The sequence below is a fragment of the Myotis yumanensis genome, unplaced genomic scaffold (assembly GCF_028538775.1).
Source record: "Myotis yumanensis isolate MYYU_CA2020_CCGP unplaced genomic scaffold, mMyoYum1.0.hap1 SCAF_11, whole genome shotgun sequence".
In the NCBI taxonomy this organism is placed as follows: Eukaryota; Metazoa; Chordata; class Mammalia; order Chiroptera; family Vespertilionidae; genus Myotis; species Myotis yumanensis.
This window is the reverse complement of record NW_027223762.1, coordinates 10,726,709-10,740,300: the sequence shown is the minus strand read 5'-3', so window position 1 is coordinate 10,740,300 and position 13,592 is coordinate 10,726,709. Positions and strand designations below refer to the sequence as shown.

General features: G+C 39.1%; 1 protein-coding gene across 4 annotated transcripts in view; it reads left to right on the top strand.

Annotated features, from left to right (window-relative positions):
• ASXL2 (ASXL transcriptional regulator 2) overlaps positions 1–12,593 on the top strand; it is a 78,659-nt gene extending 66,066 nt beyond the window's left edge. For all 4 annotated transcript variants that reach the window (XM_070428813.1, XM_070428812.1, XM_070428814.1 and 1 more), the window contains one exon: positions 2,039–12,593. In XM_070428813.1, coding sequence (XP_070284914.1) covers positions 2,039–4,504 — 2,466 coding nt within the window. In that variant the 3' untranslated portion in view covers positions 4,505–12,593. The remainder of the gene's footprint in view (positions 1–2,038) is intronic.
• Positions 12,594–13,592: the final 999 nt, after the last annotated feature.

Genomic DNA, 13,592 nt, shown 5'->3' with positions numbered 1-13,592 from the left:
TTTTTTTTTTTTTAATATATTTTTATTGATTTCAGAGAGGAAGGGAGAGAGAGATGGAAACATCAATGATGAGAGAGTATCATTGATCGGCCGCCTCCTGCACATCCTCCCCTACTCGGAATTGAGCCCACAACCTAGGCATGTGCTGATTGGGAATTGAACTGTGACCTCCTGGTTCATATGTTGACTCTCAACCACTGAACCACTCTGGCTGGGCTAGTCCATCCTTTTAAAGGAAATGTGTGGCTACCATGAGTCACCACTGGTTACTTGAAGGACATTGCTAAGATGGCATAGTCTTGCTAAGCTCTACTGTTAGGATATGTCATTAATTTCTATTTTAACCTTATATTTCTATTTGTCAAATCTTTCAAATTCCTATAGCGGTGTCTCTCTCAGTATATAAAGACTGCATCTAATCAGCAGTGTACTTTTGAAAAGCCAAATACATTTTTACTTTTGATTTAAAGGTTTATTACTTCTTGGGTTTGTGCTTAATATCAGTTTGCAGTCCTTTCACTTATTTAATTAATACATAATATTTATTAATATGTTTTTATTAATAGTATTTATTAAAACCATTGTGTCTACTGTGAGCCCAGGCACTGGGTATTCATTCACTGTAGGATATAAGTAGAAAAATAAGCCATATAGAAATACTGCTTCCCTCTCCCTCCTTTTATTTAACTTAGGTGAATCAAAGTTAGTTCTGTCAGGAAATATCGTATGGAAACATTCATTTACTAGTACTTGACCCATTTCACGTACCACATGACTTCTGTTTCTCATTTTGCCTCTTATTACTAAAAGTATGATGTTCCTCATTACTTTTTATTTTTACCATTTATGGTTTCATTACTTAGGAATCTTTCCTTATTTTTGACAATTTTCTACCACTAACATTCTGTCATGCTTTGCCTGATATTCTGATTTATGCGATAATTATTTTTACTATTCTTATAAAGATAGTAGAAACTTTTTAAAAAAAATATATCTTTATTGATTTTAGAGAAGAAGGGAGAGGGAAAGAGATAGAAACATCAGTGATGGCCAAAACCGGTTTGGCTCAGTGGATAGAGCGTCGGCCTGCAGACTCAGGGGTCCCAGGTTCGATTCCGGTCAAGGGCATGTACCTGGGTTGCGGGCTCATCCCCGGTGGGAGATGTGCAGGAGGCAGCTGATCGATGTTTCTAACTCATCGATGTTTCTAACTCTCTATCTCTCTCCCTTCCTCTCTGTAAAAAATCAATAAAATATATTAAAAAAAAAAAAAAAAAAGAAACGTCAGTGATGAGAGAGAATCATTGATTGGCTGCCTGCTGCATGCCCCCTACTGGGGATTGAGCCCGCAACCCCGGCATGTGCCCTTGACCAGAATCAAACCTGGGACCCTTCAGTCCGCAGGCTGACGCTCTATCCACTGAGCCAAACCAGCTAGGGCTAGAAACCTTTTTTTAATGAATGTTAATCAGAACTAATCTTCAGACCTGAGAGCTGAGTTATGTTTAGATTTTACTTTATATCAATGACACATGGTGAGATCTATCCTTTCTATTTCCTAATCTGTAAAGAGGCTGAATTACATCATAGTTTACTAATCCAAAGAGGCTCAATGCTGAAAACTTAAATCCATTGTCACCAAGCTAATACTATTTAACTTTTTTCCTTCTACTTTCTTCTCCTTCTTTATCCCCCCAAAAAGAATTTGTACCAGAAGTTGCTTTAGTAACTATAATTTTACCTTAGACTCTATTTCAAATCCTGCTTTCTTAGACAAAGCTTAAAGTCATAACAAAATACCTTTTAAACAAAATTTAAATAGAAAAACAAAATTTGAATTTTATTGCAAATGTTATAAATGTATATAAAAATTGTGTTGCTGTCTGCATGATTTGGTCTCTCATCAGAAACTTCCCATCTTTGTCACAGGTGTTGTAGTGTTCATCCTATTCTAAAAATATGTTATTAACGTTTTGTTATTCTTATAAATGAAAACTAAGCTCTGTTGTCCCATTTCCCCCTCCCCTGCTTCTTTCAGATCCCGGTCTCCAGAATCTCCCCCATGCTGTTTCCTACATCGCAGGTCTCTCCCAGGGCTCGTTTTCCAGTCTCCATCACTAGTCCTAACAGAACAGGAGCCAGAACTCTTGCCGACATCAAAGCAAAAGCCCAGCTGGTCAAAGCACAGAGGGCAGCAGCCGCCGCTGCCGCCGCAGCTGCTGCAGCCGCCTCAGTTGGAGGGACCATTCCAGGACCTGGCCCAGGGGGTGGACAAGGCCCAGGAGAGGGTGGTGAAAGGAAAACCGCTAGAGGAGGGAATCCAGACTCAGACAGAGTCAGAGAAACTGGAAAGGGCCCCACACTGGAACTGGCAGGAACTGGAAGCAGGGGAGGTTCGAGAGAGCTTTTACCCTGTGGTTCAGAGACTCAGCCCCAATCTGAGACCAAGACCCCAGGCCAGCCACAGCCTCTTAGTGTCTCTGGAGCACAACTACAGCAAACCTCCTCAGTGCCTCCAACATCTGCCATCAGTGGAGCATGCACAAGTGTCCCATCACTAGCTCACACTGACCCACCCACACCGACTTTAGGGAAATTGAATATTGAGAAACTGAATGCCACCAGGGCAGCAGCCACAGTGGCCTCTCTTAGCCACCCACAAGGGCCCAGTCATTGCAGGCAGGAGAAGTTACCTTCTGCTCCAGCGGGTCCTGCTCTAATCTCAGACGCCACACCTGTTCATTTTGCAGCTGATGGCACAGTTGAGCCCAAAGCAGGTTGTAGTAAGAATACACCAAACACTTCAGCCTCAGCAGAGACAACTGCCAGGGCTTCAGTGGATATGACTTCCTCCCCTTTAACATCTTTATTAATAGCAGCCACTTTAGAAAAGCTTTCCATACCCCAGGTTAGTGGAACTGTAGCACCTTCCGGACCAGTTCCATCCTCAAGCACTTTGCCAGCAATTTCTAGCCTTAAAACTCCAGGAACTTCTTCAAATATGAATGGACCCATCTCACGGCCAAGCTCAAGTATCCCTGCTAATAATCCTCTGGTCACTCAGCTGCTCCAGGGCAAAGATGTTCCCATGGAGCAAATTCTGCCTAAACCACTCACCAAAGTTGAAATGAAAACTGTTCCTCTGACTGCAAAAGAGGAAATAGGGATGGGAGCACCCACAGGCGCCAACAAAACAGAACATAGCACCAGAGAGGAAATTCATGAGAGGCCTTCTCATCCAGCTACACAGCAACTGGGTCAAACCTTGCAAAGTAAGCATCTCTCCCAGGTTCCCAGGCCCCTTCAGCTCTTTTCAGGTAAGGATCTGAGGGACTCCAGCATTGACACACACCAAGAAGGACTAAGTAAAGCAACCCAAGATCAGATCCTTCAGACTCTCATCCAGAGGGTTCATATCCAGAGGCATAATGTTCTCTCGTTTGTGCAGCCCTCCCAGTTCAACCTCACTCACTCAGGTTTCCAGGTAGAAGACATCTCCACAAGCCAGCGGTTCATGCTGGGCTTCGCTGGCAGAAGGACTTCGAAGCCTGCAATGACAGGTCACTACTTACTTAACATTTCCACCTATGGCCGGGGTTCAGAGAGCTTTAGGAGGACCCATTCTGTAAACCCTGAAGATCGTTTTTGTCTAAGTAGTCCCACTGAAGCCTTGAAAATGGGATATACAGACTGTAAAAATGAAACGGGAGATAATAGCAGTGACAAAGAAGATACTGATGAGGAAAGTACTGCTGATGAAGAAGAATCGGCCATGGTGAAGGAGGAGCCCCAGGCTTCCCAGAGTTCTGGCAAGTGTGAAGCAAGTTCAGGACCCCACAGTAGAGAAGCCCTATCCACTGATTGTTTAGCTAAAAAGAATGTGAAGGTAGAGACACCAGTGCAAACCGCTTTAAATAAGGAGAATTATCTGTTCACTAGAGGCCAAACATTTGATGAAAAGACCCTAGCCAGAGATCTTATTCAGGCAGCGCAGCAGCAGATGGCTCATGCAGTGAGAGGGAAGGCAATGCATAGCAGCCCTGAGGTTTTCAGTGCCACTGCTCTTCCTCCACCTGCAGACAGTCCCACCCATCAGCCTCTCCTCCTTCCACCACTGCAAACCCCAAAGCTGTATGGGAGCCCCACACAGATTGGGCCCAGCTACAGAGGCATGATCAATGTCTCCACCTCGTCTGACATGGACCATAACTCTGCTGTCCCGGGGATGCCTGACTGTGGCCAGGTATCTAGCAATGTAGGTGATGTCATGTCCTTTTCAGTGACTGTCACTACCATCCCTGCTAGCCAAGCCATGAATCCCAGCAGCCATGGCCAGACCATTCCTGTTCAGGCATTTCCTGAAGACAACAGCATAGAGGACACGCCTTCGAAATGTTACTGCCGATTGAAAGCCATGATCATGTGCAAGGGGTGTGGAGCCTTCTGCCATGATGACTGCATTGGCCCCTCCAAACTGTGTGTCTCCTGCCTTGTTGTTCGGTAACAAGACTAGAAAGAACACACTGTAAAGGAGGCAGAAGGGAAGGGTTGGCAGGCTGTATTTTTGCGTCCTTTTGGAATCACAGAAATAAACAAGTAGATTTCAGTTGTCAAGAGACAAATGTTACTTAATCAGGTATACAGAGTACAGATCTTCCATTTTAGAGGAAGAGCACCTTTATAGTAAGTCTAAGTCAACAAGACCTTGTGAATTTGTGACAAGTTTGCACTTACAAAATCATGTAAATATGTCACATTTTGTTTTAACATTACTTTTCCAAGTGTTTAGGTAATAATGTATTACTTTTAATTCAAATTTATGGTCTACTTCATGTGACTCTAAGTTTAATGCCATGCATGGTGAAAGGAAGCTTGTCTGCCTTCTGTCCTTTCCTAAGAGGCTGGGAAGAGGAAGGAGTGATCAAAATGGTCTGGAGAAATGATGTTTCATGCTGATTATGTCTTAACCATCTGCCTATAGGTTTTATGTGGATTACTCAGCCTTTCCAGAATATGGTTCAGGGTTTACTAAGTCCCTTTACTTTAGATGGAATCTTAAGTTCAAATTTTTGATAAGGTATTCATTTCACAGCTAGTGCTTCAGACTCTGAAAGCTCTTGACTTGGTTCTTGGCTTCCATAAGCCAATACTATTGCCAAGCACACTGTGTGCAATTTGTGGGTCCCTGCTGTTCCCTAATCCCATTCCCCTGCCCTGAGATAGTGAAGGTGGTCCAGGAAGAGTGTGCCTCTCTGGCCCCTGGTGTTACCATAGCCTGGGCAGGGCAACAGTTCCAGCAATAGCCCAAGTACTTAGTCATGGGAGCTTGCAACAGGTTTGAAATACTAGTATAAAATGAACAGGAAGGTGTTAGTGCTGGGCTAATTTGAATTATGTGTTTTGTTGGGCAAGGGGGGTAAAGGTGTAGAAACAACAAGGATATTTGGGAAAGATTTTTAGCATTAGAAACAAGGTAGCCTCTTTCTTTCCTTCCAGCACATTACCTAATGTCCCGTAGTCAGTGTTGCTGCAGGTAGAACAGCTCGTGAGTGCCACGTTTGCCCATTCTGATGAACCTGTTTTGACCTCCCAGGCATCTGAGGAGTATGGAGTAATATGTTACTTTGAAGACATGTATGCACTCACACATATAATAAAAGTCAGACACTTTTCCTGTTTTAGAAAATATGTCCCCTGTTTTTGGATTTCTGCTGTCTATGCACTAGAAGTTTTTAATGAGAAGGGGCTTCAGTAAATGGCTAGGGGAACATCTAGAAAGGAGAGAAATTACCTCTAAAGCTTTGTTGTTTGTTTTTCTTTTTTGTGTGTCCTTGTTGTGTTTTTAAGCCTGTATTTAGCAACTAAAGAATTTTCAAGTACATATATTTAGGTCATGGTTAAAGAACATTAAAATAAGCCGACCATTTACCAGAATTTGATATTTTAAAATGGGGTATTGTTGACGTGCATCATTTGCATATTGATTTCAAGTTTTCTAATTCCAAGTGTGTAAAGTAAAAATACTATAACTAGTACAGTTGTAGTTGTACTTAATATTCAGGATGTGGTATTTATAACATGCAGAACAGTGTATACTTGTTAATTAAGTCACATTCCAGATTAGGAGAAAGTAGCAGTAATAATCTTTGCTTTGCTTCCATACTACCCATTCTTCCCCTCCCTCCATGTTATACACTCTTAATATTTCCAAACTCCCTAAGAGACTCATTACTTCACTTTTTTGCTTCTGTTTTTTGTGTGGTCCAAGGCAAATAGAGGACTAATATCTATGTTCTTGTTGCAGCCAAGACAATATGTCATTCTAACTTCCCTTTTTCTTCCAGCACACATATAGCTACGAGAAATGAAAGCTGCAAGGATCCAGGGATAAGGTTTAAGTTCTCCAGCTAAGAACCAGCAACAAACAGAAACCGTGGTTCTGTTCCCAAACTCTCAGTACCCTGGGAAATTCAGGGGGAACTTGAAAAGACCTAAAGCTGGTTAGAACTTCCATTGCCCAGCTTCTGCACTCCCCACTTGAGTGGCAGACTGAAGGTTGGTCTGCGTGCTGGAAGTTGCTGAGAGTTTAGAACTGACCAATTAGTTACCAATTGGGGTTGATTAATGTGGCTTTTCTTCTTCGAAACTTTCCTGAAATAGAAAATATCTGCTCTGTGGTTCCTTTAAGCTGAGGATGGATAGACTAACCAGGAAAGGAGGAAAGGATCAGGGATTTTCAAGTTCATTTAGAGAACAAACCATATCGTGCCTCTTCATCTTGACCCACGCTCTTGCAGATGGTCCTAAAATTTACTGTTCACAAGATTTTCTTCAGAAGTAATACAATACCCAACTAATAAAATACCTGCACTTATTTACTGCCCCTAAAACAGAAATTGTCAACTAGGTACACTGCCTCAATATTGACCAAAAGAGAGAATAGGTTTCCTTAGATTGGTAGTAAACTGAATACAACCCATATATCAGTTTGTTTGAAAACAGTGGTTTCAAGTTGAAAGCCATGAACTGAATAGAGGAGAAAATTATGATCTTGAAAACAAGGCAGAAGGAACAAGAAAATCATTGAATTATTGAAGTGTGGCATGGCACTCCAGTACCTTTAAAGCAATTTTTATTTTAGGTTTTCAGAATTACTTTACCATTCAATTCAACTTAGTAAGTGCTAAGCTTATTTGTCTGATATTAAGTTGCACTGTTTTGAGTGACTAGTCAGGCATTATGCCTGATGCTTATTATGCCTCCAGGGTGTGCTTCCAATACCTCCCACTGCAGGTCACCTTGGGGAGCAAGCACTAACAGTATGTCATCTCAGTCTCGATTATGAATATTGAGTCATCTAGTAAAGAGGCTCCCGGAGTCTTAAAGAATTTTGACTAAAATTCTCTATCCTATTAAATAGAGAATAAAGCCAAATAACCTGGCGTTGTTTGCTCTGCTTTTATTCCTTAACTCCTGTGCTCAAGATACTAAAGCTATCTGTGGTATCCCATGTAACATTTTAAAGAATCAGACCTGACAAATGTGTATTTTTACTTGGGGTAGGAGAAAGCATACTTGCATGGGCTGGGAAGGCACACAGATGGAGTTGTTTTAGGAAGTTATCTCATTTAAATAAGCCAAAGGAAGACCTCATTGCCTTCCAGGTGAAGGAGTAAATCATACATATTAATGACCTGATAGTCATCATCCTAATTGCTTATTATTGCCATTCTCTGCCTTAGAGTCCTTTAAAAAACTCTTGGGTGAAATGATTTGTTGTAATTAGGGGGTCTTCTCTTGTCATTACACTGCTATTTATTTCTAGAACTCACTGTCAGTGAGCAGTGCGAGGATTGTTCTCTGTAACCTAGAAGTTCGATTTCACGACAAGGAGGGAGTCTCCCCATTGCATTACAGCAATGTGCTGAGTAAAAACTTGGCCAAGAGTATTTTTTCAGCTCAATTTATAGACAAGTCCAAAGAGACTGAGAAACATGATGATGGGCAGAGATCTTTCCTACCATGTTTCAGTAACTACATACCTATTGAAAGAAAACAATAGGTAAAAACATTTCCTAAAGTTGAAGAGCCGCATAGATTATTGGTTACTTTATTTTTATTAATGCTTTACATTTGATACAACTATTAAAGATCAATTTTAAAAATAGCTTTCCAGTAATATATTTTAAGTAATATATATTTTAATATCTATGTAAAAAATAACAGTGGAAGACTGAATTTCTCGTATATGGGATGTGTAATGTAGGACCTCACTGTTAAGGCACAATTTCGAAGGAACTTATTCTAAAGACATTCAGATTATTTCCAAAAAAAATGCAATAAGGGGGTTGGAATTTATTTTTTATTTGAAAGGAAAATTGACTTATTTACCACAAGCTATTTTTTTTTCCTTTTGGCTATAAGGTTTGTATAGACTGGTTTGGTAAAAGCTAAACTTTTGTGTCTTTTTGCCTTTTTAAAGGAATTGTTAACATTGGAATTGAGGGTATGTACAGAAAAGTTGGTGTCAGCACCATTTAAAAAGTCATATTTTTTCACAAATATAGAAAAATCATTTTACATAAGAACTTTAAGTATTTGCAATAAATATATGTATATAGATTGTGTGTATTCGTATATCCTTATTTTTCATTTTATTAACTAAAAGATAATTAAAGGGAAAATAAAGACTGGAGTCTTTGGTGAATCTCGAGTTCTGACATGTATCTGAGTGATGTGGGCAAGGGCCCTCAGTTGCCTTATATTACTATTGGGAGAGTTCAGAACTATAGTAAAAACGTTAAATTCTCTCAATCTGTCCGTCTATTTTCACCCTCAAACTGTTCTGTCTCCTGACCACCTCATGCCAGTAGGAAAGTAAAACAAAAACAATAAGACCCTAGTGCATTCTTTTAAAAAAAAAAATGCTCATTGTTTGCTTCTAAAACAAATGGTAAGAAAATATCTCCGGGGAAAATAGGTTTTCCTTTCTCCACACTGGTTAATAATTCATTAACAAACATTCACTGCCAACACCTTCCAGGCCTAGGGGTGTGTGAAGAAATAATCTCATGAAGATAATAGGACACTTACTGTTTCCCATTTTTTTCTCTGAGGAATGAGTTTCATAGCCAGTTTTATATCCCTGTTGATCTGGAGAGGTAGAAGAGCTAGGTGAACGCAGATTTTGACCTCCGTAGTGTCAGGAAGGGCATTTGTGAAAATGACTGAGCCCACATGTTAGAAGACATTAATTGCCTGTAGTCCCATACTTCAAGATAATCTGGAATCCTGATGTGCAAGTGTGGTTATAAATACTTAGTTTTAGGATATGCTTGAGGAAACCAAGTGATAACTAGATAGTCTTTGGAAGTAAAGGTATGTGGTATGTAGCCCATTCTTTTTAAATGAATAATATATAGATTTATTTGATAACATGAAAGAAAATAAGGTCAGAATTTCAAGAATGTATCTTAATGACCCATGAAATTGACTTTATTGTGTAGTTCACCCCAAATTTGCTCAACTGTGGTTATTTTCACTGATAATAGCATATTTTGGAAATTAATAAGGATACATAGAATGCTTTTTAAAAGACAGCCTTTCTATTTTTTCAAAAATTGAAATTTCATATATTGGGGTTGACTGATGATAGTTTAACTGTCAAAAAAAAAAACAACTCTAAATCTTTACTGAAAATACACCATTTCTAAAGAAAATTTCTTAAGTCTCAGGGAACATCTGCATCTCCATAATTCCCACATATGATAGGAAAGAAGATGAGATATTTAAATGTGTGTGAACCAGTCCATGATGACCATTTACAAAGACATCTCCCCCACCTCATTTCTAGTACATATTTATCATTATTTAAAAGGGCCTCCTACCTCACTGGAAGTAAAACTTGCATTCAGGTAATGACATAGGAGCCTAAAGGTACATTTGGTCTGTGGTTGAGTGAGAAAGAGCAATATGCCAGGACACAGCTTCAACTTGAATCCTCAACTTTATTGACATCGCAGTCTTAGAAACCTGTGTTCATTGCTTTTGACACTACTTGACTACAAATGGTCAGAAATCAGATTTTGCATACTGTTTCCAGCTATTTGTGTACAAATGTTAGTTGCTAACTCAGATATTTATTGAACCCCTACATGTACTAAGCACTGCAGAAGTTCTGGTTACGCACAGGTAAACAAAAGCAGCAAACAAAATTGTGAAAGATCTTGCTAATGTAGTAACCATACAGCATATGTCTAGTGCAGGGCTCACGGAGTAATATATGCTATGTATTTCCCAAGACATGGAAGTTTAATTGTAAATGAATTATGAAATAGAAGAATTTGAGACACTGGGCAAAACAGTGGCAAACCATGAAGAAAAGGCATCGACCTAGATGAGACAATGTGGAATTCAGGAGCCATGTTAATTTACCTGTTTTTGTTTTTGAGAACTTCCATTGGAAGATTTAGAGTTGATAGAAATTTTAAGAAATCTCTTAGTAATATCTAAATTGATGAAATAATCGGGCCAAAAGCAATTCCTTTCAATTAATTTCTGTCAGTATATCAGTAAAGATGCTTTAGCTTGTGTTTAATGAAACCTTCTGAATAACAAGTGGGTAAATAACCCAAAAGAAGCTAACGGGAATAAAAAAAAAAATCATACCTTGATCTTCATCTGGTAGCCTGATGAGAAAGCAGTGTATCTCTGAAGACATGTTGCACCCCCTTTTTTTTCCTCAATAGATATAGTGTTCTTTTTTATTCTAATATTGTAGAATTGGCTTCCCCCCCTTCTATAAGTTACAAAACTTGAATTAAAAGAGGCTTCAGCAGGACCCTAGCCCTTTTTAGTGGCCAAAATCCTAATTCTTTAAGGTTTTCTGGTAGGAGGCTTCAAAAGGATGCCATTGTGTCTTAGTGCTTATTGGATTTTCCTTACCTTTTGTCTTTAACCTGTGTTACTGGATGGGCAACTTGAATCCTGTATGCCAAAAACATCCATATTTACCTTTAGTCAAAGAAGTATTCGGTGTATTCCACGATGTAAGGTATGTAGTCTCATCTCTGTCCAGGAAGTGGAGGGTGGATATCCTGTATTTTCCTAGTACTTGGTGACCTTAAACTGAAGATTGGGCTTCTTTCATAGAGACTAGAAAACTAAGGAATCTCTATACCTCCATGTAGCTTTCAGTTTCAACCTAAAAAGGGAGTCTCCTAGAAAGATTTCCTTTTAACAGGAAGGACAGACACTGAAGAGAGCCAAAGAGGATCAGCTGTGGAGAGGGGCTGTGAGTAGATAGTGGGCTCTCCCGTAGAGTAACTTTAAACTCAAGTTTTTTTGGTTCTTCAAACTCAAAAGGAGTTTTAGGATATTTAAAAAACATCTGATTTTCACCTTGACTGCAAGCCTTGAGGATGCCTAGGAAAGAAGAAAGGTAAACCCAAGATTGGATTTAAGTAAACTTTAAATTATTGTTGTTTTAAAGTTTTGGGTTCTGATAAGATAATGAATTGCCATGAGTGGAACATGGAATTTGGAGGCATTTTGTGGATTTTCAATTGAATTGTGGTGGCAGCTTTAAGCCTCTGATCACGATTTAGGGTTGTGCACCTGTGTCTGTTAACTGATCCAGACATTGGCTCATAAGTAGTATTAAACCAACTTCTGTCAACACTTAATTTTATTAATTTTAATCATGAGCCCTCTATTTAAAATTCAGATCCGCCAAATGAGAAAACAATGCATTAAATGTTATCAACATATATGAAGATACTTTAGAACTATTATTTCCACCCAGCCTATGCTCTTCCTAGGGAAATTGTGGTTCATAAAATTTTATGTTTCTTGGATCAGTTTTCTTCTTTTTTCAAAAAGCAGAGTCTAATGTTTTCAGAGACCTAGAGCTTAGGAATGATGAAGTTGGACTTTGACCCCGAGTCATCAATTTTTTTCACTTTAGGTTTTTAGGCAGTGGCAATTTGAAGACTTTAGTAGTGACCTTAGCTAAACCTTCATGTAATCACTATACCTGCTTTAAATTAATGGAATTCTTCCTGAGTCTCAAATTTGGTTTCCCTTTTGTTGCATAAGGAGATGGATTCTGAGCTGGGAAGAACCTGGTCATTTGATCTCTGTAATAAACTGTTGGAAGGGCAACTTTGTTCTTAGAGATTTCACAAAATGGAGTCCATGAAAGATCTAGAGTACATGACAAATGACTCTAGAACTTCACACCTTTTTTCTTAGCCGTAAGTGCTATGATCTATTCTTTAAAAACCCATCTTAATTCTGTTATTCACTATATCACACCTGAAGACTTTCACCAGCACCAAGAGAAGTTAGAATGGAAGAAATGACCTTAAGTTAGTCTTGTTCACTTTAAAATCTTGGTGCACAGAGGCCTTAGCACTTTGACACATAAAACTGCCTTTTAGCTCCTCACTGTCATCTTTATTCCTCTCATTTTTAGACTTCCTTTCATTGGTTGTATAAACTACCTTCTTCAGAATTGAATGTATAATATTTCTGCACATGGATGAACTGTATTTTATCTTAATGACTCATTTATGTTGAATAAAGGCATACAGTTTTACTCTAGATTGTGCCTTTTCTTTTCCAAAGAAACCAGACATCATGCTGAATGACTTACCTGCTTGTTGCACCTTCCCTGTGCCCGGTGGCACAATTGTCCCTGTGTTCTGGCTAAATTTGGATGCCACAGAAAGTGCTTGTCTCTTCAGGCAACACTTGAGGATTAAAAGAACACAAGCCAGAAAAAGTGTGTGTGTATTTAAAAAATAAAAAGCAAGTCTCTACTGCAAAGCTACAGAAATCAAAACAGTGTGGTGATAGCATAAATACAGATACACAGACCAATGGAATAGAATAGAGAGCCCAGAAATAAACCCTCACATATATGGTCAAATGATTTTTGACAAGGGTGCCAAGACTGGTCAATGAAGACAGCACAGTCTTTTTTTTTTTTTTAATATATTTTATTGATTTTTTACAGAGAGGAAGGGAGAGAGATAGAGAGTTAGAAACATCAATGAGAGAGAAACATCGATCAGCTGCCTCCTGCACATCTGTGGATGTGCCCGCAACCCAGGTACATGCCCTTGACCGGAATCGAACCTAGGACCTTTCAGTCCACAGGCTGACGCTCTATCCACTGAGCCAAACCGGTTTCGGCAACAGCACAGTCTTTTCAATAAATGTTGTTGATATTCACATGCAAGAGAATGAAATTGGACTCTTTATGCTACACCATATACAAAAATTAACATTAAAAACTCAGAACAAAATGGAAAGGGCTTCATAATTCAATTTGACAATGATTTCTTGGATATGATGCCAAAAGCATAGGCACAGAAGAAAAAATAAATTGGATTTCATTAAAAATTGAAAACTTGTGTATCGAAGGACATTATCAACAGTGAAAAGGCAATCTACACCTACAAAATGGGAGAAAATGTTTGCAAATCATATTTTTTCTAAATGTAAATTCTTGTGGTTTTTTAATATTTTATTGATTTTTTTACAGAGTGGAAGGGAGAGGGATAGAGAGTTAGAAACATCGATGAGAG